The sequence below is a fragment of the Primulina tabacum genome, chromosome 12 (genome assembly GCF_025594145.1).
Source record: "Primulina tabacum isolate GXHZ01 chromosome 12, ASM2559414v2, whole genome shotgun sequence".
Lineage (NCBI taxonomy): Eukaryota > Viridiplantae > Streptophyta > Magnoliopsida > Lamiales > Gesneriaceae > Primulina > Primulina tabacum.
In genome coordinates, this window is record NC_134561.1 from 37,488,720 (window position 1) to 37,515,098 (window position 26,379).

The 26,379-nt window shown below is 32.1% G+C and overlaps 1 protein-coding gene and 1 long non-coding RNA gene across 2 annotated transcripts; both read left to right on the forward strand.

The window, feature by feature from the left end:
- Nucleotides 1-327: 327 nt before the first annotated feature.
- On the forward strand, nt 328-2,711 carry LOC142521446 (protein BASIC PENTACYSTEINE2-like). The gene is made up of 2 exons (XM_075624651.1): nt 328-465; nt 841-2,711. Exon 2 carries the CDS (start codon nt 841-843, stop codon nt 1,777-1,779), a length of 939 nt encoding a protein of 312 aa, XP_075480766.1. The 5' UTR covers nt 328-465; the 3' UTR covers nt 1,780-2,711.
- Nucleotides 2,712-8,130: 5,419 nt separating this feature from the next.
- LOC142521048 (uncharacterized) lies at nt 8,131-9,498 on the forward strand. The gene is made up of 4 exons (XR_012814059.1): nt 8,131-8,866; nt 8,951-9,069; nt 9,159-9,246; nt 9,351-9,498. It is a non-coding gene; the product is annotated as an uncharacterized LOC142521048 (long non-coding RNA).
- The last annotated feature ends 16,881 nt before the right edge of the window (nt 9,499-26,379 follow it).

The following is a 26,379-nucleotide window of genomic DNA, read 5'->3' on the forward strand; positions in this document are numbered from 1 at the left end:
AAACTTGTGTGAGACGGTCTTACAGGTCGTATTTGTGAGACGAATCTCTTATTTGGATCATCAATGAAAAAGTATTACTTTTTATTGTGAATGTTGTTAGTGTTGACCCGTCTCACAGATAAAGATTCGTGAGACCGTCTCACAAAAAACCTACTCCAACAAAAGATATAAGATTTAAAATATCACAAACACAATACATAAAAAAAACTAAAATTACATTTTACTTTACATCAATAATATCATTAAATTGATATATATATATATATATATAAACTAAAATATTAAAATCCTTGTACATCAAGGTACAAGCCTTGATTAATGGCTTCTCGCAAAAGAGTGGCATGTGTACTTGTCATGCATGACATTTGGTTCTATTTATGTGCGCAGTTTTCCTGCTCCCATTCCAGGAAACGGCTTCCAATCTGGAAAAAACCCTAACAAGCGGACCGACCCTTCATTTTCTCAGTAAGTTCGCTCCATCTGCTGTCAAAATTACAGTCTTTGATGCATATGTACAGCATAGTGATTCGCTTTTAATGGTTTAATTCGTCATTTCACAGAGATCTGACATTAAATCGCGAAACCCTTTGCGTTTTTTTATCGTTTATGTTTTTATATGGGGTTTTCGGGTTCTTTTTGTCCGCATTGTAGTCTTTTTGTGGTTTTGTACGTGTTTTATTATTGGGGTTTTTATAGGATGTACAGTTTGAATTATGACCATCATTCTATGATGCAATGTAATAGTTGTGGAGCTGTAGAATGTGATAAATTTATGGCTAATTGTGATGAACATGCGGTTATTGTACTGAAATTAGGAATTTTTCTGTTTCTTGGCATTAGATGGATGGAAATGGACGGACAAATTTGAGGAATTGGGGGTTTCTCGAGCAGCAGGCTAATTCGCTTAAGAGCCATCTGGGGCTTCAGCTAATGTCTTCCGTGGTTGAAAAGCCCATTTACGGTGGTGGCAGTGTTCAAGATAATCCTTACAATCCCTTACAATTTTCTGTCATGCCCTCCACCAATGGTGGGCCATTCCATCACCATCGAGTCGGTGGGGTTCCTGAGACACATATTCCGATGGACTATTGGATGAATCACAATAGGGACAAGTATCTTAATTCTTTACCTGGGAATCATCACAATGGCTATTATCAACCAAGTTATGGAGTTTTACCTGAGTCATCAGTGGCAATGACTCATCCCATTCAACTCCCTCTGCAAATGAATATACCAAAAAATGAAGATTCGATACCTCAGATGGAAGAGACTTGCGAGGGAATGGATAATGGTATCGGTATCGGTATAGGTGTTGACGTTGTTAAGAAAAGAGGAGGTGAAAAAGCCCCAAAGTCTCCGCCAAAAGAGAAGAAACCAAGGACCAGAGTTCCTAGGGCCCCAAAAGATGAGTCTACCCCTGTGGTCCATCGTGCTAGGGCTCCCAAGAAACGTGCCGAAGTTGTGATCAACGGAATCAACATGGATATCTCGGATATCCCTATTCCGATTTGCTCATGCACCGGCAACCCACATCAGTGTTACAGGTGGGGTTCTGGTGGGTGGCAGTCCGCATGTTGTACTATGGGCTTGTCGATGTATCCTCTGCCTATGAGCACAAAGAGACGGGGTTCCAGGATAGCAGGACGGAAGATGAGTATTGGAGCTTTTAAGAAAGTTTTAGAAAAACTTGCATCAGAAGGTTATGATTTTTCAGACCCGATTGATTTGAGGAATTACTGGGCTAGGCATGGTACAAATAAGTTTGTGACAATCAGATAATTTTTTGTCGGAGGTGAAGTGGCTGAGGGCTCCTAAATGCATGCAACCTCTTTTCCTGCTGTAGATAATGGATGGTATGGCCGAAACAGAGGCTTCTTGGCTAGTTTCTAACTGATAAATCCCAGAGGTGAGTTACCCTTTTCATGAAAATTTTTGCCTTTTGGAGCACCTTGAACTAAATGTTCTTTACTGTTGACATTTTGTTGTTTAAGGAAACATTAACTTGGTCTTAGTTACTGGGATGAGGATGGTTATTTAAGAATTATTCTAATGCAGTTTGGTTGCTCTTTATTTTAATGTAATATTTATGCTTCGATCCTTGATTTTTTTCTTACAATAGAAATACAATTATTAGTTTTTATTGATCATGACTCGGTTACTAGATTCACAATATTAGATTCGGAATTTAATTAAAACATGACCAATGATGGTTATATCGGCTATTGAATCTAAATATTTCTAAACGCTGTTGGCTTTAAAGTACGGTATTCATTTACCATTCTGGAACCAAATAGTTAGAGAGGTTACGGAGAGTTTTAGGCTTCAGGGAGGAAATGTTTTGGTATATATTGTCTATATTTAGTCGGGTTTGAAGTAATGCTCCACATTTTGATCGAGGAGATCAAATGTCGTGCAAGTCCGAAAATTCGGGAGAGGAGCTGAGATGGAAGTCGGGGCCGATGAATGGATCTTGGAGTGTGAATTTTGTGATATTCGAATCATCACATCACATATTAATCTTCTTTCCTTTTTCTTTCCGGTTTGGGAGGAACGACTCCTACTCCGCATCGTGAACAACTGGTTCTTGTTATCAAGCTAGTGAAAAACAAGCAAGCATTTAGTATTTGGTAGGTGGTGATTTGGGATTATACTAGAGTTGAATATGAACTCCATTCAAGATTTAGTTTTTATGTCTACTTCTCTTATTGAAATGCTTGCAAACGATAAAGTTTGATGGTGTATTGTAAATAAGAAATGAATGTGAATGATACTTTTGGATTAGACAAAAATAAGAGTATTCAGAAAAGAAAAAAAATCCATTTATTTTCCTAAATCCCCATAGACTTTGCTAAAAACTTGGCCCTTAATTATTGAACATGGACTTGATAGGTTTTACAAATTTCATCAATTTTAGCATTAACTAAATTTGTGGGCATTTCAAGATAATCAACTTACCTACATTCAAACTCAATTCCTTTCAAATGGCAACTAAATATCAATGATTCAAACCCTCCTCCACTCCTAATGGAGGAAGAGCTTCAGAAACTAAAGATCTCTCCTTCGTTTGAACTTAGATTCGACTTGACAAACAGTCGCAACGATTCGGAACTAGACCTTCCTAGATACACTAGCTTGAAAGACATAATATCAATCCCATCTCCACAGCAAGCAACGGGTAGGTAACGAATGGCGACACTCGCTTAGTTACTCGAATATCTCTATTCGGCATACGTTCAATCGGCCACCATTCTCGTGAACAGGGATCAAGACTGGGTCTCGACGGTCGGGGAGAGGTTGAGGACAGGTTGGAATGCGTTCTTGGAATGTTTTTTTTTCCCTTGTTTCCGTGGGTTTTGTTTTGTTTTGGTTTTGGTTGTGGTACGAGAATGGTGAAAATTAATTGGATTGGTTGAGTTCTAAATTGTGGACTTTATGTACCAACTAGAGCTGTCGGGCGTAACCAATTTTTAGCTTTATTAGACGATTCAAGACGGGGGTGATGTGTAACCTGCCATTTGAAAGAGTCTGAAAATTGTCGACTCAACCCGTCTATTCCGCGAGATGGGTGGATCTGTCCCATTTTGACAAATTGGGCCCAAGCCCAGTTCAATTAAATAAATTCAACCATTCATCACTTAAAAAAGTAAATTAATCAATTAAAACTTTTCTACTAGTGTCACAAATGAACTCGACCCGTCAACCAGACTCAAATCGATTCGAAAATTTTCATGTCAAGGTTGAGGGTTGTTAGATCGAGTTGGACCTGAAATCTGATCCGAAAAATATGTTAGGTCAGATCAAGGTTTGACCAGCGCAAAAAAAATGTACAAAGATCAAGAAGTGGAGTTTGAAATAAAGAAATTATTTTTTTATTCGAATATCTATATATATCCAAACAAATTCTACATAACTAAATCCAATATACGATTATTAAATGAGATCACAACGATTTGACATTTTGAGTTGATGAACTTGTTAACGGCACGGTTTTATATATAAATATTACTTAATTGACAACTAAATAGGGTAACTAAGCAACACAACCTTTAACCCCAAATATATTGTACATTTATCATACATATTTATGTGAACAACGATAATATGTCACTCATATGTTGGACGTGATGAAACATTGAAAAACTGTACATTCAATATGTTAGTGACATTTTATCGACGTTTATATAGACATGTACAATAGATTTATAGTATATTAAAACTTTATGTATATATGATAATAAATTAATAAGGATAAGAATTGGGAATGGTGTGTGACATATGATGGTATTGATGAAGGGATTGTACTTGAGGGTCCACTTCTTTTATATTCCGGCGCCACCAGAAAGGAGGCCACATCAAAATCGAGTATCCTTTTCTTTAGATTCTTCTTTTCATAGATGTTTCAATGCGAAAAAAATAGTGTATAATCTTCTATAAAATTCGAAATTTTACCCATTAAATATAGGGTTTTTTTTATAAATAATATATTTTTAAAACTTATTTATTAAAATATAACAAAATTTGTGTTGTTGTAAAAATATTACAATCCGAAAATCAGATTTTCGGATTCAATTATTTTTTTAAAAAAAATTACCGCTCACGGATTCTTATTTTTTTAAAAAAAAATTACTGCTCACGGATTCTAAGAATCCGTGACATAGTCACGGACCATAAGAATCATTGGCATACTGCCACGGATTCAGAATCCGTGGCAGTCTGCCACAGATTCTCAGAGTGTAAGGCCTGAGAAATTTATCCTGTTAATCTGAAACGATTTAGTGATTAATTGATGTGATTATAGACGGAATGAATCAGACCGGGAAAGACAAGAAAAGACGCGAAATATGTGCGAGGGAGATGCCATCCGCGCACATGCACGATCAGGTGCACACACATGCGCGGATTTGGCAGAAGACCCCGCGCATATGCGCGACGTGAGGGCGCGCATATGCGCGAGGTGTCCAGTAGCCAAGGAGCTGGAACAGAACATTGCGTGCATATGCGCGACGTGAGCAGCGCACATGCGCGAAATGTCCAGAGAAGTTGGCGCATATGCGCCGGAAGGAGCCGCGCATATGCGCGAGTTGCATTGCACGAGACAGTAGGTCTCGCGCATATGCGCCAAGACAGGTCGCGCATATGCGCGAGACGTGCAGCGCAAAGAGCACGCTACCTAGCCTTCTCATGCAACGTGTAGATATATATATATATGGACAAGCCATTCTTATCTCAGAATCAAAGGAAGAAAACCGAGGGAAGCTTCGGGTGAAATTTAAGTTACGAGCAATCCGTCCGTTTGTTTTCGAATCCGAGTACAGTACCGTGTTCCTAGCGGCGACAGCTACAACGGGACGTAAGTTTCATTGAATTCTGGTATCGTTTGAAATTATGATATTGTCAGAATTGAATAGGAATCATATATGGTGTTTCTGATATAATAGACATCGTATAATTGAAGTCAGATTGAAGAACAGACTGTGTATGTATTTGTTATGATTTTCGGAGTTGATTTGATTGAGATTCGATATCAGAACTGTATTGTTATTGATTATAAGTTGTACCGATATTGATTATGAATTCGGGTATTATATCTGTGATGTTGAGATTGACGGGGTTATCGAGACTGTATTGTTATACCGTCGAAAATCAGTAAATTGATATTGATCAGATTTAGTAGTGATTTCGATTATATCGTGATATCGTCGATGTGTATTAGATTGTATCTTGATTCGATATTGATCAGATTATGTTTGATTTGAGTATTGATCAGAATAGATTTTGAATTGAGTTGCATATTGAGATTGTGCATATGCGATATTGTATTTCAGATTGATATGGACAGATTTGACTTCGAGACTTCGACTTCGTCAGACCGCGAAGACAAAGGTATAAATTTATGTTGATGTGGGATTGCACAACTCGAGTTCGATCGACTTGAGTTTCCCAAAATCACATACTTTACTTTATTGCATCGATATTTGCAATTGTATGAGGTTGATACCTTTGATTTATTGATTTATGTATTGAGTCATTAAGCGGATACGCCTAATTGTGAATGAGTAATCTTGTGACAGTAGTGCCGGATAGTGATGGAATCGTCACCGGCACATTGCACATTGTCACAGGATAGGATATTGGTGAAAATGCCAAAGTCTGTGACGGTTAGGTCAAGACACCGGACGTTTGGCTATACCGGAGTGGATAGAATTAAAGTTTCTTCTATTACTGGTGTTCGATATGGAAAGAGCCAAAGTCCGTGAATAAGAACATACCACCACCCCGATCGGGAGTGTAGGTGGGTGTATGTTCTTATTCCGAACGGGATCCCTAGATTAGGACTGAGTCGAGTCTGAGTCGGAGAATCACGGAGAGTGATTCATTGCTTGATATGGAGTTATGTTCCTGATGATGATATATGTTTAGAGTATAATTTATTCTTGATATTGATTCATGTTTAGGATTATAATACATGTGATGAATATTTGATTCATGTTCTGATTTTAATACATGTTATGAATGTTTAATTCATGCTTTTATATTGTTTATATGAAATGCATGTATACATGATTTATACTGGGAATATAATTCTCACCGGAGTTATCCGGCTGTTGTCTTGTTTGTATGTGTGCATGACAACAGGTGGGACAGGATCAGGGTCAAGACAAGAAGAGAGAGAGATCATGATTAGAGTGGAGACTACGGACTTGGATTAAAGATAGAGTTTAAACACTTGATAATTAGTTGTTAAACCTTAGTTTTTATTGAATATAGATTGTACAGGACTTGTACTTTATTTATACGAATCTGTATATTAGTTAGATTTCATTACGTTCCGCAATTAAAGAAATTTTTTTTATGACCCAAATTACTTGAATTAATAAATTGATCTTAATGATGATTAAGAATTGAATTAGCGTCCGGGTCTCCACACAGAGTCCGTGACTCAGTCACGGATTCAATGAATCTGTGAGCTCCCCCTTTTATAAATGAGGTGCGCACCTCCTTCTCCTTCATTCAGCGTGAGCTCCTCCATCTTTCTTCATTTTCCTTAATTTTATTTCGATCACCGAGCACCGAGCTCGTCTCTTTCCAGTACCGGTCTTCAGAAGTTTTCATTTATTCATTAGTGTAAGTCTTTGTAATTTTTTCAAAATATTTAGAGGTAACGATATTATTTTTGCTTATTATATTTATTATTGTTCGTTAATTATATTAGTTTTAAATAATAACAACATTTATAATATTAATTGTATTATTGGAATTATAATACTATAATTTAGAATTGTTGAATTACCGAGCACGAACGCATCATAGTAGTTTTATGTAATAATAATAACTATATTTAATTTAATTACAAATATTATAATATTAATTATATTATTGGAATTAGTTGTAAAATAAATTGTATTATTGGAATAATTATAATATTAATTGTATAATAATAACTATATAAATATAAAATTGAAATAATTATAATATTAATTGTATAATTGTATAATAATTAACGCATCACGTAATATTTATAATAATAATTGTATTATTGGAATAATTATAATATTAATTATATACTAATAACTATACTTAATTTAATTACAATAAATATATACGTACTAATATATTTGTTATAATAACTATTACTAATGTATTTATTGTAATTACATGTTATACTTTTTATAATAAATAACTATTACTAATGTATACATTTTATAACAAATAACTATTACTAATAAATTACTATTACTATTGTAAACATTTTATAACTATTACTATCCTTAATAATTACATGTTATAATAAATAACTATTTTGTAACTATTATAATTACATGTTATAATAAATAATTATTACTGATGTATACGTTTTATAACTATTACTATATTTAATAATAATTATTACTAATATATTTATTATAATTACTTGTTACGTTTTATGAAGTATTATTGATTTTTAAAAGAAATTATTTAATTTGCAGTAATTAGTTTTATTATCAATTTGTCATCAACATATACGTTTTCTTTTTTTGAGCAGAAAGTTGCAAATAAATTTTGTTTACTATAAAATTTGTAGTTAAATTTTGTTGATATAAAATATAATATTTCTTAACTAATGATTTTTTGTTTGCAAGATGACTGAAAATACGGAGAATGTGTTGTATTTACGGGGTAGACACATATCAACTAATATCAACGCTGAAAACATGGATGCAATAATTCCGTCACGTCGGTCTGACAAATGTCTTTGGAGATTGCTTAATGCTGGGATTCACCTCCGTGTCCGCCTATGTCTTGCACGCATGGGCTTCTGTGGTGTCATTCAGTGTGGTCCTATTAAATATTATGATAATCATTTGCTTACAGCCATTGTTGAGAGATGGCGTCGTGAGACACACACATTTCACCTTACTGTGGGCGAGGCAACAATCACCCTGCAGGACGTTGCCCTTATTTGGGGGTTGAATATTGATGGCATTCCCATCACTGGTGTAGATACCGCGTACAACAAACATACCTTACAACAGCGCTGCGCTACTTGGTTGGGTTTTACGCCCACATCTCCTCAGATTAAAGGTGCACATCTTTATCTGACCGCTTTGCTAGACCATTGCCTAAATAATATGATTAATGATCAAAACACTGAAGAGGACGTGGCACAATATTCTCGTTGTGTTGCATTAATGATCATTGGTGAATGTGTGTTTTCGGACTCGGAAGGTGCTGCTGTGAAACTTATGTATTTGCAGTTCCTTGAGGACATAGAATTAGTGAATAAGTATAGCTGGGGTTCTGCTTTGTTGGCATATCTTTACAGAGAGTTGTGCGACACATCAATGAGATAAAGGTCGATTTGTGTGGCCCAGTTTAGATATTGCAGGTATTTGTACACTTCTACGGTCATTATATTTGTTTTACTTATTTTTTCTTATGATTTGACTATTTATGTTGTATGTTATTGTAGATTTGGGTATGGTCTATAATTACTCTTCTTTGCCCTGATAGAGCGCAACAGGTATCTATTTCAGAAGAGCAGGCTGCGGATGTGCTTCAGGGTCTACCATTCCCACCATACGGCGCACGGTACTAATAAGAAATAATTAACATTTATTATTATTATTATTTCGTTATTTTGTTTAAATGAAAATATTGTGTACTTTTATAAATTGCAGGTGGAGACACGGATTCTCTTGCACACACACGGCCCATCATTCGGTCCGTATAATGAGAGATATGCTTGACAGGATTGTAGAAGTGCATGTAGATATATAAATTAGTTGTTTAGAGTTTGAAATTTTTTACAAATTCAGTCTGAATTATATATTATCAAATTGCTAATCTTTTTTTCATTTTATTTGCTTTAGTTTCTATGGACAATTTATGATATGGAGTCACCGGAGGTTGGCAGAATTCTTTATGGAAATAGAATTCATCTATGTCGGTCGACATGCGCATTGATAAATTTTCATATAGTTGAGATGCATAGACCAGAGCGGTGTCTCCGACAGTTTGGAATGCATCTCATATAGTTGAGATGCATATAGTTGAGATGCATAGACTTTTCTTTCTGCAAAAAAGTCCTTATTTTCCCACCATTTTATTAAAATTTTTCTAATTAAGATAGTAGGGGCGAATTTGATTTCGAACTTTTCTTTAACCATTTCTTGGAGTCCATATTCCTATCGTATGATCCAGGGAACATTATAATTTATGGCAAATTGGATCATGGCTGTCAATCCGTCAAATTGTATATTTGCTTGTTGAAATTTAATCCATATGTTTTTAACATTTTTAGGAAGAATAGAGGGAAATGTGGAAAAATAGGACATAAGGCTAATAAGTGTTATGTCAAGAAAAAGATTAATAATCTCAATATAAATAATGATTTAAAAAGAATCATTAATAAATATTCTTTTTAATAAAGAAGAAGATTTAAAACAAAAATAATTTTATATTAATATTATTGATGAATTATCGGAATATTCTAATAGCAGTTCAGATAATGATTCTGAAATATCAGAAAATAAAATATGTGATCCAAATTGTGATTGCGATGCATGTCTCATAAATTTTTTTGGATTAGAAATAAATGTAATATCAAATGAAGAAACTTTCATTTTAGATCTTATAGATCAAATAAAAGATCCTATAAAAAAAAAAAGCTATAGAACATTATTTAAATATGGCAAATCATAAGCCTACTAAGCTTGTACAAAATACGGTACAAGAACATGAATTATATTCATATAACAAAATATTAGAAAAAGCAAAACAAAATGAGAGAGAACCTACTATCTCCGAATTAAAAAGAGAAATAGATCAGATAAAATATGAGATTAAATATTTAAAAGAAAGAGTAAATACTCTTAGTATTAATAACGATCATATTTGGGAAAAGGATTCTACTTCGGATGATGAAGAAGAAATTTTACCTTAAGATGATAATGAAATAAATCAAATTGTTTGAATGAATAAAATTGATCAGATTATTTCTCAAAAATGGTACTCAAAAGTAACATTAATTATTAATAAAAAATTCAAAATTACAATTGAAGCACTGTTAGATACAGGAGCTGATGTAAATTGTATCAGTTAAGTAATTGTTCATTCTAAATATTATAAAAAAACTACTCAATTTATAACAGCTGCTAATAAGCAACGTCTTATAGTCAATTACAAATTGTCTGATGTAGCAATATGTAATTCTGGAGTTTGTCTTAATACTACTTTTGTAATGCCAGAATTTTGAAAAAAATAAAATTGTGGCAGTAGTTGTGATGGTTTATGGCTTTACGTTATGGTATGAATGGTAATGAATGTTATAGAATTGAATAGATAATGGATGGGTAGAATCAAAGGTCGAATTTGAGCTAAATAGGTAATGGAAGTGCAGAAACTGTATGAAAAATATGGCAGTAATTGTGGTTTTTAGCATAATGTTTTGTATATTGATCCAATTGATGTGAGGCCACTTTCATTAGAAAGATAAGACATAAGGCTATAACTTTTTTATTTTGAGTTTTGGTCAAATCATTAGGGAAGACGAGCCAAAAGCGCCCCGAAGTGTGTCGTGAGTATCGTCGTTCCTACAATGACACATGTTGGGAGATTGAGCATATCTTTTTACTAACACCTCCAAATGATATGAGGCCAATTGGAGATGCAATCCAAGACATAGGGCTACAACTTTTTAGTTTACCACTTTCGCAAATTCTGAAGTTAAAATTGTATTTCGGACAGAATACGGCGTGCCCCTGCGCCAGATCCCGCCCGATGGCGCGCCCATTGCTGAAATTTTGGTGTTTGGGCAGTATGGTGCGCGCCCCTGCGCCAAAACACGCGCCATGGCGCCCAGCACTTGTACAAAAAACGTATTTTGAGGTTTGGATGGTATATATTAGATTGGGGAATGATTTTTGTATCATTTCTTCTCATCCTCATTTATCTCCATCGGTTAGAAGCTAGGGTTCTTCCATTTTTCTTCTTTCCCTCCTATCATATCTTGATTTATTCCTTCAATCCAAATTGGTATCTTCATCTACGCTAATAGAAAGATCAAGGTAAGTTATTACTTTGTCTTGTTCTTGGATTCCTTCAGTTGTAAGTTTGTATTGGTAAGTTTTCGACTTATGGGGGATTGAAAACTTAAGAAAATGATATTAATGGATTCTATTGTGGTTTGATCTTGTAGAATCATCACCAAGTGCCAAGACTAGTCTATCTCTATTTGGTTGTAAGTAGATTCTTCCTTAGAATGCATCTCATGAGCTATGTATATGATAAATGAAGATTCAATTGATTTTAGCTCCTTTAAATCATTGATTATGTATATTGTATGTATTGATATTTTGAAAAGAAATGGAATTGAAGACAAGGGCAAAGTAAAGGAGCTAACTCTTTAGCACACACGCCACGTGTTTGATAAAATGATTCAATGAATGTTTTATGGCATATTTCGGCTAAGAAATGATACGGATTCCTTCTTTACAAAATTTTTGGGATTTGAGTTTTCTTGAATATCCAATTTGCGGATCTTGATTCGAAGCAGTATTGAATTAATTATGAATTTTGAACAGAAACTACTCTGTTTTGATAGATGATCAAAGTTCTTGAGTTATAGTAGAATTCCGAGGTTCAAGACTTCTCACCTACACATTTCGATCTCTTTTTGGTAATATTTGAAATGTATGTTACGGTCGGTAACATACGAGGTAAAAGTATCATTTTTATTTTAGATTGAAAATTCGATGGCTTGATGAATTACTTGTGATTTGTTGATGATTGATCTTTTGAGATGAGCTTATTATGATATTGGCTTGATGAGATTGAAATGCATCATTGCATTGCATATTAAGCCACTTTTCTATTCAAATTTGATATGGCGGAGGTCGCCTTGACTTATTGATTTTTGGACGTATGTGGCTATAGTTGAGTTGGCATAGTGTATGCGGAGGTCGCTGCTATGGCCTTAACACTCTCTATAGGCGCACCATAGTCCTGGGATTGTAGAACACAGCAAACCACCCCGAGCGGATGAGTCGGTGGATGTTGCTGGGGGATTCTCTTTCCTTGGGTACCCTATGACCAGATGATTCACTTGATCTTGAGATTTATTGATAGCCCACAGCTTCTGATCATACATTGCATTATATTGCATCTTTATGAGTTTATATGAACTATGTGAAATTTTAATTCTCATATATTATTGATTGTATCATACTGGATTTATACTCACCGGCACGTCGGCTACCTCTTGTTTTCATGTGCTTGACGGTAGGTGATGCGAGGCTTGGGATGCCAGAGTGCGGCTCCAGGCGAGGAGATACGAGTTAGAGTGAGATTCTCGGGTCTTAGGAGCTATTTGATGATGTTTGGATTAATTTGGCCACTAGTTTATTTTGGCATGTTGAAACATATATTTCAAACAATTGAGACATTTAAATTATTTTGACGATGATTATGTCATTTTGTGAACCGCAAATTATGTATTTGACTCAATCATTTGGTCTGTTACAATTATAATTATTAGTATTAGATATCGGACCCGGGGCCCCACGTTAGGTGGTATCAGAGCGTATGATATTTGGGAACAGGGTAGATCGAGTCAGTTCGAATTGCTTGATCATGTGATATATTTTCTAGCATTTTCACTGTGCCGTAATGTGAAATACATGATCATAATTGAGATACTCTATTGTTAAGCTATATTCGAGATTTTTGAGATTATTGAGTCTCGAGAGTCAGAGATGATTGATACAAGATTGAGATGATTATGATATTGTGATTTATCTATGTTTGATCTATTGTATATTAGACATGGCTACTCGTGGTAGAGGTCGTGGTAGACCTAGACAGAACATACCAGTGGCACAAGATCAGGGTAGTGCTACTCATACTAAGATGGATATAACTTCGACTCCGATCGAGATATTGTTAGCCAGATTTCAGTCTTTGCACTCACCGATGTTGAAGGGTACCGAGAATGCATTAGAGTGTGAGAACTGGTTGGAGAATATGGATCAATTATTTGAATCTCTTGAGTATCCAGATGATCGGTGAATCAAATTAGTTGTTCATCAGTTATTGGATCTAAGAGTTGGTGGATCATGGCAAAGAAAGCTTTAGAGGGTCGAGGTACGATTGTTACCTGGGATATTTTTAAATCTGAATTTTATCAGCGTTTTTTTCCGACCTCTTACAGGAAAGATAGGGGAGCCGAGTTTGCAAATTTAAAACAGGGAAATCTGAATATTGAGGACTATGTTGCTAAGTTCTCGAATTTACTGAGATTTGCTCCTCATGTAGCATCCGATGAAGAAGCTAAGACCGATCATTTCATAAATGGTCTTAATACTGATATATTTACCCTCGTTAATACTGGAAGGCCTAATACTTTTGCTTAGGCTCTTGATCGAGCCAATGGAGCTGAAACTGGAATCATTAGGCAGTATCGACATCAATTCAGACAGAGTAATAGTGGTGGCAACATAAGAGAGCAGTTTTGGGCTAGAGGCAAACAATTTAAGAGGCATGGAAGTAATTTTTCGAGTTCTAGTGGGTTGAGACAGTCTGGTTCAGTTCAGAGCACTGGTTATTCAGGCCCGACTTGTGGTCAGTGCGGTGGTAGACATTATACCGATCAGTGTAGAGGAGTTTCGGGAGCTTGCCATTTGTGTAACCAGGTGGGACACTATGATCGAGTGTGTCCAAATCGTGGCAGTGATATATCTCAGAGTGGAGGATCATCGAGACAGACATCTCACCAGAATCGCCAGACTCCTACAGTTCATTCTTATCAGCAGTCAAATCGGTCAGATCAGAACAAACAGAGTGGTAGCCACAAGGTAGGACAACCACCTAGACAGCAGGCCCGAGTTTTTGCACTCACTGAGGATGAGGCACATAATGCTCCAGATAATGTCATTTCAGGTAATTGTTTTCTCTCAGGTTATCCTGCTTATATTTTGATGGATACTGGTGCATCACATACTTTCATAGCTGAGCACTTTGTCACATTGCATTCGTTGCATTCTATACCATTATCATCTACCTTATCTATTTCTACTCCACTGAGCAAAGTGATGAGGTCAGCTGAAATGATAAGTGGTTGTGAATTTCGTTATGAGGATAATGTCATTGAGCTTGATTGTATTATATTGGAGATGTCTGATTTTGACTGCATAGTTGGTATTGACATGTTGACAAGATACAAGGCTACTGTAGATTGTTTTCAGAAAATTTTTAAGTTTAGGCCTGATATGACAGATCACTGGACATTCTATGGTAAAGGTTCTCGAGCTAAGATTCCTTTGATATCTGTTTTGTCCATGACTCGTTTGTTGCAGAAAGGAGCCGAATGTTTCTTGGTTTATGCGATTGATATTTCAAGGTCAGTACCTAAATTGGCAGATATTCCAATTGTTAGTGAATTTTCAGATGTATTTCCAGATGAAATTCCAGGATTTCCTTCAGTCCGAGAGGTTGAGTTCAACATTGAGTTGATGTCAGGTACACAGCCTATTTCTAGAGCCCCTTATAGGATGGCGTCAATTGAACTGAAGGAACTAAAGGAACAACTTGAGGATCTATTGGCTAAAGGATATATAAGACCAAGTGTTTCATCTTGGGGTGCTCTGGTTTTATTCGTGAAGAAGAAAGATGGGTCTATGAGGCTTTGTGTCGATTATAGACAGTTGAATAAAGCCACAATAAAGAATAAGTATCCTTTGCCAAGGATTGATGATCTCTTTGACCAGTTGCAGGGTTCTTCAGTATATCCTAAGATTGATTTAAGATCCGGATATCATCAGTTAAGAGTTAGAGAGACAGATGTGCCTAAGACTGCTTTTCGTACCAGGTATGGGCATTTTGAATTTTTGGTTATGCCTTTTGGGTTGGCCAACGCACCTACGGTATTTATGGATTTTATGAACCGGGTGTTTCAACGGTATATAGATCAATTTGTTGTGATCTTCATTGATGATATTCTTATTTATTCAAAATCTGAATTCTGAAAAAATTAAAAAAATAATAAAAATTATTTTAGATACTATATCAAAGGAAATTTGTGTTGATGTTCCTAATGTCTTTTGGAATAGAAAAAACATCAAGTTAATCTTACTTATACAGATGATTTTAATGAGGAAAAATTCCCACAAAAACAAGACCTATTGCTATGGGGCCTAGACTTTTAAATTATTGCAAAGAAGAAATAGATAATCTTCTTAAAAAGGATTTAATTAGACCAAGTAATAGCCCTTGGAATTGTCCAGCCTTCTATGTAGAAAATGCAGCTGAAATAGAAAGAGGAGCTTCTAGACTTGTTATTAATTATAAACCGCTTAATAAAGCATTAAAATGGATAAAGCATTCATTACCAAATAAAAGAGATCTATTAAATAGATTGTTTAAAGGAAAAGTATTTTCTTCTTTTGATTTAAAATCAGGATTTTATCAAATTCTTCTAAAAGAAGAAAATAAATATAAAACAGCTTTTACTGTTCCATTTGGACATTATGAATGGAATGTAATGTCATTTAGATTAAAAAATGCTTCTATGGAATTTCAAAATATAATGAATGAAATTTATAATTCATATATAGATTATATCATAGTCTATATAGATGATGTCCTTATATATTCTGATAATATTGATCAACATTTTAAACATCTAAATATGTTTGTTCAAGCTACTAAAAAAGCTGGATTGACAGTAAATCAGAAAAAGGTAAAATTTTTTCAAATTAAGATAAAATTTTTAGGACATTATTGAAAATTGAATAATGATTCCTATAGAAAGAGCAATTGTTTTTGCTGATAAATTTCCAGATAAAATCAGTGATGTAAATCAATTACAAAGATTTCTAGGTAGTCTTAATTATATAGAAGATTTTTATAAAGATCTCGCTCAAGATTGTAAATTATTATTTTAAAGGTTGAAGAAAAATCCTCAACCATGGACTAATAGTCATATTTTAGCAATACAAAAAATAAAAGAACGAGTTAAAGAACTCATTTGTTTATCTATTGCTAATCCTGAAGCATTTAAAATAGTTGAGACAGACACCTCTGATATTGGATATGGAGGAATACTTAAACAAAAAACAGATAATACATCTAAAGAGATTCTTGTCAGATATACTTCTGGAACTTGAACTAATACTCAAAAGAATTATTCTACAATAAAAAAATAAATTCTTTCGATTGTTAAATGTATTACAAAATTTGAAAGTGATCTCTTAAATAAGAAATTTTTATTAAGAGTTGATTGCAAATCTGTCAAAGATATTCTTTTAAAAGATGTTAAAGTAATAGCATCAAAACAAATATTTGCTAGATGGCAAGCTATATTAGCATGTTTTGATTTTGATATAGAACATATCTCTAGAAAATCTAATTCTTTACTAGATTTTCTAACCAGAGAATTTTTGCACGGATCCACTTGGAAGACAATCCTAAAAAGGTCAGCAACGGGAAAAAAGCCCATGAATAAATCACCTTTTAAAAGAGGAGCAACAGTTTCTCAGCCTAATATGGCTACTACAGAGGAAGAGAAATTTGACCCTATTAAAGAATTCTCAGATGATCCTACTGCATATGAAATTCATTATTATAATAATGCAATATTTGCATTAAAAAGATCAAAAGAAGAATTAAAATATCATTATTTAATTTCAGGATGTCTTAATTGTTGTCCTGTTGATAAAGACCTAAAAGGTCTATCACCAATCCATATAGCTCAAAGCTATTTGATTAAAGATTTACAAACCATATTGGGAAGGAAAACTAGAGATTATTTTGAAACAATCCTAGTGGAAACTGGTTCAGTTGAAATACAACATATGGATCACAATAGAGATTTTGCATTTTCTAAAATGATTATAAAGAAAATTATCCCAGCAGCTAATTAGGGCTTACCTCTTGGTCAAGCTAGGCAATTAAACACTTTTCAGGCAATGTCAAATATGTTTAATTATCATGATTATATCATGGCCTGGGATACAACTCTTATATACGAGAAGCAGGGTTCACAACTCGCTGCTTAAAGCTATAAGATTTGAAAATCAATATTAATTTTGATGTAGAGTTGACCCGTCTCACAGATAAAAATTCGTGAGACCGTCTCACAAGAGACCTACTCCAACAACTAACACACTCACCTCACGCTTAAGAATGAACATGTGGAGCGTGAAGTTTACGAATGACCCAACTATGGGCAGAATGAGTGACCCAACTATGGGGGTACAACACATAATGGTAGAACCTGAACTCTGATATTACGTTAAGATTGAGACTTGAACCTAACTCAACTCTAAAAATTAAAACAATTTTCATCGTGACACCGCGTGATTTTTTTTTAATTATAAAATTATGTAAAAACATCAATAATCAAGTCAAATATAATCTAAATATATAATTTAAAATGATGTGACAAAAATAATACTTTTTATATATTTTTTAGCGTAAAATGAAATAATGTCAATATTGTAAAAAAAATTTTGATCCGACATATAACATCATTGGATGCGTTTCATGATTGTTGTTTTACCATTACTGATTTAAATTTATTCAAGAAAATTAATTTGCATGTCTTTATTCCAAATATTTGAAATTAAATATATTCTGAAATAAGAAAAAAAACCCAATTTAAAAATAATTGTTTAATAATTGGATTCATATTTGTCACATTATATATATATTCTCATAAATGTTACAAATATGAATCCAATTATTACACACAATTAATTTTAAATTGGTTTTTTTTTTCATATTTCAGAATATATATAATTTAAAATAGTTGGAATAAAGACATGCAAATTAATTTCTTGAATAAATATAAATCAGTAATGGTACAAACAACAATCATGAAACGCCTCCAATGATGTTATATGTCGGATTATAATTTTTTTTAAAATATTGACATTATTTCATTTTACGCTAAAAAATATCTAAAAATAGTGTTTTTGTCACATTATTTTAAATTATATATTAAAATTTTATTTGACTTTATTATTGACGTTTTTAAATAATTTTATAATTAAAAAAATCAGGCGGTGTCATGATGAAAATTGTTTTAACTTTTAGGGTTGATTTAGATCTAAGTCTCAATCTTAACGTAATATCAGAGTTCAAGTTCTACCATTATGTGTTGTACACCCCATAGTTGCATCACTTGTTCTGCCCATAGTTGGGTCATTCGTAAACTTCACGCTCCACATGTTCATTCTTAAGCGTAAGGTGAGTGTGTTAATTGACGGAGTAGGTCTCTTGTGAGACGGTTTTACGGATCTTTATCTGTGAGATGGGTCAACCTATCAATATTCACAATAAAAAATAATACTCTTAGCACAAAAAAAGTAATATTTTTTTCATGGATGACCCAAATAAGAGATCCGTATCACATAATATGACATGTGATACTGTCTCACACAAGTTTTTGCCTAGTTGTCAATTTGATAAAATCCTTTAGAGTTGCATATATGAGCTCAGACAATCGGTCCATGTGAGCTAGCTTTTGGAGTTGAGTTAGATCCAAACTCCAATTTTAACAAAAACATGTATCGAATATTTTATTTTTATATATTTGATATAATGTTCATCAATTGTGACTTTTTTGTATCTATCGTTGTGATGATTATCACATATTGGAATAATCATATCAAAATTGTACATTTATTAAGTGAATCTCACTTCAATTGTGGACACGATTAATATATATATTTATCGATGCGATTTTTACAGGAAGTAAGGATAAACCAACAATAAATTTTAGAATATGGTAGAGTCGCATCAAATTTAAAATGTGTACCTCAAAGCTTCTCCAAATATTTAATTAGAGGACCCTTTCCTAATTATTTCCCGTTTTTCTCTTTTAATACCAAAAACATCCTTATTTTATTTAATATTAAATTATAAAGAACATCTGTTGTTGTAAATTCATTAGCATACAAAACTAGCTAAATTTTATCAGCTTTAAATAAACGTATCAGTTTTCCTCTAAAAATTTATTCTAAATGTGTTAAATTTTTATTAAAAACATTATAAAATATATGTCTATATAGTTTTAGATTTCAACATGAACAAGAAATATTATTAGAAAAGTATAATTTGAATGCATGCATTGTGTGCCAAGAAATACTAGATTATATTACATCCAGAAATTCTTAAAATTTTCATTATATTTAAACAAAAATCTTAATCAATAGATTATATTTTGAATTAGTTATTCAATTTTTTTTAGTACAACTCGGGTTGGGTGGATGTGAGTTGTGTTACACAATATATCTAATGATATAGTACAAAAAGCTTTAGAAAAGAAAACCAGCGAACAGTACAGTGAAGGAAAAAGTAGTGAAAAACTTGAAATGATCCAAACCGAGGCATGTACGAAGTACAGTGTCCTTAAAACAGATTTGTCCCGTTCGGTATGTTCTTCGAGAATGCACTTGGACGTCTGTTTCTCAGGATACAACCGAACAACAATCAGTAACCTAGCACGAGGCTCCACAACGTCGAACTGAAAGGTATCTGAAATTTATAACGACAATTTTGGACAAGATTGATATATATATTTATTGATGCGATTTTTATAGATAGTAAGGATAAACCAACAATAAATTTTAGAGTATGGTAGAGTCACATCAAATTTAAAATGTGTGCTTTAAAGCTTCTCCAAATATTTAATTAGAGGACCATTTCCTAAATTCTTTCCCGTTTTTCTCATTTAATACCAAAAAATCCTTATTTTATTTAATATTTAATTATAAAGAACCTCTATTGTTGTATCATTAGCATACAAAACTAGCTAAATTTTATCAGATTTAAATAAACGTATCAGTTTTCATCTAAAAAGTTATTCTAAATGTGTTAATTTTTTTTATTAAAAACATTATAAAATATATGTCTATATAGTTTTAGATTTCAACATGAACTACAAATATTATTAGAAAAGTATAATTTGAATGTATGCATTGTGTGCCTAGAAATACTAGTTTATATTACATCCAGAAATTCTTAAAATTTTCATTATATTTAATCAATAGATTATATTTTGAATTAGTTATTCAATTTTTTTAGTACAAATCGGGTTGGGGTGGATGCGGATTGTGTTACACAATATATCTAATGATATAGTACAGAAAACTTTAGAAAAGAAAAACAGCGAACAGTATAGTGAAGGAAACAGTAGTGAAAAGCTTGAAATGATCCAAACCGAGGCATGTACGAAGTACGGTGTCCTTAAAACATATTTGTCTCGTCCGGTATGTGTTTCGAGGATGTACTTGGACGTCTGTATCCCAGGATACAACGGAACAACAAATAGTAACCTAGCACGAGGCACCACAACGTCGAACTGAAAGGTACCTGAACTTTATCACAACAATTTTGGACACGATTAATATATATATTTATCGATGCGATTTTTATAGGAAGTGAGGATAAACCAACAATAAATTTTAGAATATGGTAGAGTCGCATCAAATTTAAAATATGTGCCTCAAAGCTTCTCCAAATATTTAATTAGAGGACCCTTTCCTAATTCTTTCCCGTTTTTCTCTTTTAATACCAAAAACATCCTTATTTTATTTAATATTAAATTATAAAGAACATCTGTTGTTGTAAATTCATTAGCATACAAAACTAGCTAAATTTTATCAGATTTAAATAAATGTATCAGTTTTCCTCTAAAAATTTATGCTAAATGTGTTAAATTTTTATTAAAAACATTATAAAATATATGTCTATATAGTTTTAGATTTCAACATGAACTACAAATATTATTAGAAAAGTATAATTTTAATGTAAGCATTGTGTGCCAAGAAATACTAGTTTATATTACATTCAGAAATTCTTAAAATTTTCATTATATTTAAACAAAAATCTTTAATCAATATATTATATTTTGAATTAGTTATTCAATTTTTTTAGTACAACTCGGGTTGGGGTGGATGTGGGTTGTGTTACACAATATAACTAATGATATAGTACATAAAGCTTTAGAAAAGAAAAACAGCGAACAGTACAGTGAAGGAAACAGTAGTGAAAAGTTTGAAATGATCCAAACCGATGTCTGTACGAAGTACAGTGTCCTTAAAACATATTCGTCACGCCGGTATTTGTTTCGAAAATGCACTTGGACGTCTGTTTCCCACGATACAACGGAACAACAAGCTGTAACCTAGCACGAGGCACCACAACGTCGAACTGAAAGGTACTTGAACTTTATCACGAGGGCATAGGAGCAGCAGAAGCCGAGACAAGAAAGAAGAGTGCTGAAGGAACGAGAATGCAGGGGAGTGCACGAGAGACAGCCTCTTGACCAATCTTTCTTACACCCTCACAAAATGTAACTAAATATAAGCTTACTAATGCTATGATTATTTTCCTATGTGAGACATTTCACATTTACCATCCATTTATCTAGGTCTTGCTTGTTCGCCTATTGCAGTGGCGGGCGAATTTAAATATTTTTAAAGTAGAATTCTTCTGTATATATACATGAAAAGTTCACTTACATTTTGTATTCAAAGGTTTGTCACTTATATTGTGTTCAAAGGTTTGTCGGTATGGATTTGATTTATTTTTCGTCTTAAGTTTTTTTAATAAAATTTTGAATTCTAATAATTTTTATACCTTCTATCTCTTGATTTATTTCAGGAAGTGTAGATATTGGTATTATCGTGCCTATCTTATTAAAAGGTAAGTAATATTTCTAAGTGTTGTTAAAATTATTTGTATTCTATTAATTTTTTTGATGGTTGTATTATATTAATTTTAATTTATCTTTAGAAATTTTTAATCTTAATTCGTTAAAATTATTATCCTAATTTTTGTTATGATATATTTATTTGTTAATTTGTTATCATAAATATTATTGAAGTGTTTTTGTTTATTATGTTTACGTAAAAATGATATATTTGTTTAGAGGGATTTTAAAATGACCTTCTACACATGTATGTTTATGATCAAATTTAACTTTAAGTTAGTTTTTAAAACTAGCTCTTAATTAAATTAAATTCCAATTATATCCTTTGAATCATTTTCATAATGACACAAAACACGTTAAATTAAGTCAAATAAGAGGGATTATTTCCTATTATCATCATAATTAAATTTGGTATTAGATTAAATAACTAATCAAACTAACATATTAATTATGTTAATTGCTAAATATGTTAATTAACTTTTTACATTGTTTTTATGAATACATACGTTGTTAATATAAATAATCATTTTCACAATTCTATTCAAACTATTCTTTAAGAATTTAAAATTTAGATATAATATTTTGTAATATTTTGTATTAATTTTATTACTTTGTATGTAGTAGCATTTTTTTTAAGATTATATCTAATATTTTGTAATATTAATAATTTGTAAAATGTAGAAGAAAAAAATATGATTTTGTAGTATCATTTAATTAAAATATTAGACATAAATAATAAAATAAAATCTAAAAAATTTATTAGACATGAATTTAATCATCGAGATAAACTTTTATATGTTTATTATTTTTGAGTGTTAAATTAAAGATCACGTAATTTTATAATTTAAAAATATATTCCCCCGCCCATGCAAAAGGCGGGTAAAATTTATAATTAATTTTTCTGCCCCGCCTCCGGCAGAGGCGGACAATATTTTAACTCTCCCCCGCATGTACGACAGGCGGGGGAGAATTTAAAATTAATTTCTACCCTCCCCCGCCTCCCCTACAGACAGGCGGGGGAGGTGAAACAATTACTCCCCCCATTTGGAAGGGCGGGGGAAGTAAAAGTTTTACTTTTTTTTCTTTTTTTAATTTTTTTTACAGTATTTTAATAAGTTTTTGAAAATTACCGTATATTGTTAATGAAGAATAAAAATTGTTATAATATGATAAAAGACCCTAATAATGCGTATAGTGGGATAAAATTGAAATGGGCAAAAAGGGCCCATTCCTAAACCCAACCCATCTCGACAGGTCATTTGCATTAGATATTGCTTTTGTTTCCTCCTCTTATATTGATGCAATTGTCCACATTCAAATATCTTAATTTTTTTTAAAAAAAATTAATTTTATCCACACATTTTTTAATTATTATTATAGACTTTGTATGGATCACAAATATTTTTTTATAATGTTTCTGATATTTTTTCTCTTACATATTTAGTAATTCTTTTTTTAAAAACTTATTTATATATAAATATAAATAAAGAAATCAGAAATAAAGCAAATAGTTGAAAATCTCATATTATAAAAAAAATTTCAATTATTTGAAATAAAAATATATTATATATATGCAACTTATAATATTATACTCATGGAATGTATGCGTCATTTATACTAGAGAGAATCGAATTGTTTGCTATAGGTCTATTTGCAATCTTATGTAATTAATGAAGTAACTCTATTGTGAGATAGGTCGATTTGGTCTTTATTAACTAAAGTAGGAAAAAATTGACATGAAAAATAATATTAAATCATTAATCGGGTCGATTAAAAGATCGGTTTCAAAAAATTGAACTGTGAGACAGTTTTACAGGAGTTTTTGTAATTAAATATAGGTAGTAAGACGGGAATAAGTGTACGTTAGACAATATTATAACAACATCTCGCTCTTACATAATCAATCTCAGTCGTGATTATTAAGTATCATTAGGCTCTTATTTCACTTACAAATTCAAATATTTCATGTACATAAAAAAAAAATTTAAAATGAGCTGATGTCGTCAAGGCATAAGCATCTAATTCGGGTAGAATCAAATATTTAACATACATTATGAAATCTCTCTTTAAGTATGGTAAAAATAACATTTTAAATTATTTTTTAAAAAAAATATTACAATTTTGGTCTTACAATTTGATTATTTTCTACGTTTTAGTCTGGTAAGTTTTCAAGTTGCGGTTTTTGTTGTATAAGTTCGTACTTATTTTTATTTATAGTGATTTGTTGTCAGAGAGCTGATGTGCTACTGGAAATCGACGACATTTCATAAAAAAAACACTTATATGTCTAATGTAATGTCGGTACCTGAATAAAAAGTGATTAAAGTTGATCATAAATACAATTTCACATGACTAAAACTGAAACCTGAAAATTTTTTAAAAAGAAATTGATGATGCATATACTAAAAGACCATATGTTCTGATTCATTGCTTAGATACATTTATAGAAAGGAATAGTAATAATAATAATGATGATGATGATGATGACGATGATGATGAGAAGATCTCTTGTAAATCGGTCTCACGAATTTTTATCTGTAAGATGTGTCAACTCTATCGATATTCACAATAAAAAATAATATTTTTAGTATAAAAAGTAATACTTTTTCATGGATGATCCAAATAAGAGATCTGTCTCACAAAATACGACCCGTGAGATCGTCTCACTCAAGTTTTTGTTTTATAATAATAATAATAATAATAAAGATGTCCAACTAAACAAATACATTTTTAATCCAAACATATTATATTTAAACGCTCTATATAATATAAATTATAATATACCCCAATTAATATATATTTTTGGTGATGAAACATAATGATCAATAGGGCTAAACCCGTCATTTCACCGGATGCTAGTCCTACGTACTGCACATATCTGAAAATGACAAAAATTAGCACCCCACCCTAATGTGTACATATATAAAAATTTGGCCACTTCCAGTATATATCATAATATATACATCAACATATATATATATATATATATATATATGCATGCAGAATTTACTATGTCCTAAAAAATCATAATCACAGTCAATGTGTCATTAATGTTCCTTTGTGAGAAGTATCACTCTAATCACTTTTTCATATTTTTTTCGATATTTTCATTGGTCTCCTGTTACAAAAAAAAATTGTTTTAGACGGTCTTATGAGTTAATTTTGTAAGACATATATCTTATTTAGGTTATCTATTATATATTTTTTTATGTCAAAAATATTGATCATCATTATAAATATAAGCATGATTGACTCACACTACAAGAAAATATGTCTTTAACGACACTCAAAAGACAACGGTTTTATTGAAAAACCGTTGTGTTTTTACTTTTAACAATGGTTTTAACAAAAACCATTGTATAGACAACGGTTTTTGTTAAAACCATTGTGGATTAGCGTGTTTTTTGGACAAACGATAACAGTTTTAGATAACTGTTGTCAATTAACGTGTTTTTTGGACAAACAACAACAATTTTAGCCAACATTTGTTGATTACCGTGTTTTTTTGGAGAAACGACAACGATTTTAGCGACCCGTTGTTAATAAGCGACATTTTTAGAGAATATTTAGCGACAGTTTAAACAAAAATCGTCGCTGATAGCGATGATTTTTGAACCGTCGTTATTTTAAAAATTGCGACGGCTAGATATTCTCTAAAATCGTCGCTATTTTAAAAATTACGACAATTTTAATAAAACCATCGTAATTTTTTAAAGAGTGACTGTTTAAAAAAAAACCGTCGCTAATAGTTGTCGTTATTTTAAAAATTACGACGATTTTATTAAAATTATCGCAATTTTCAAAATAACGATTAAAAATGTTGCAATTTTTAAAATAGCGACGATTTTAGAGAATATTTAGCCATGATTTTATTAAAACCGTCGCAATTTTTAAAATAGCGACGGTTTAAACAAAATAGCTGCGTTTTAATATACTAGCGACTGTTTAATAAACAACCGTAGCTAATAGTGACAGTTTTACCAAAAACCATCACTAATTATCTATAAATATTCGCGTTTTCGGTCCAATTTCTTCAACACCACTTCACATCTACAATAAATTTTTCTTTTTTAGACGATTTTAGTTTCGATTTAAGGTAAGTTTTTTCCCTTCAATTCTTGGTAAATTTCTAAGTGTTAGTTAAGATCATGAATATTGTTAGCTTAGTCAGATTACAAGTTTTTTAG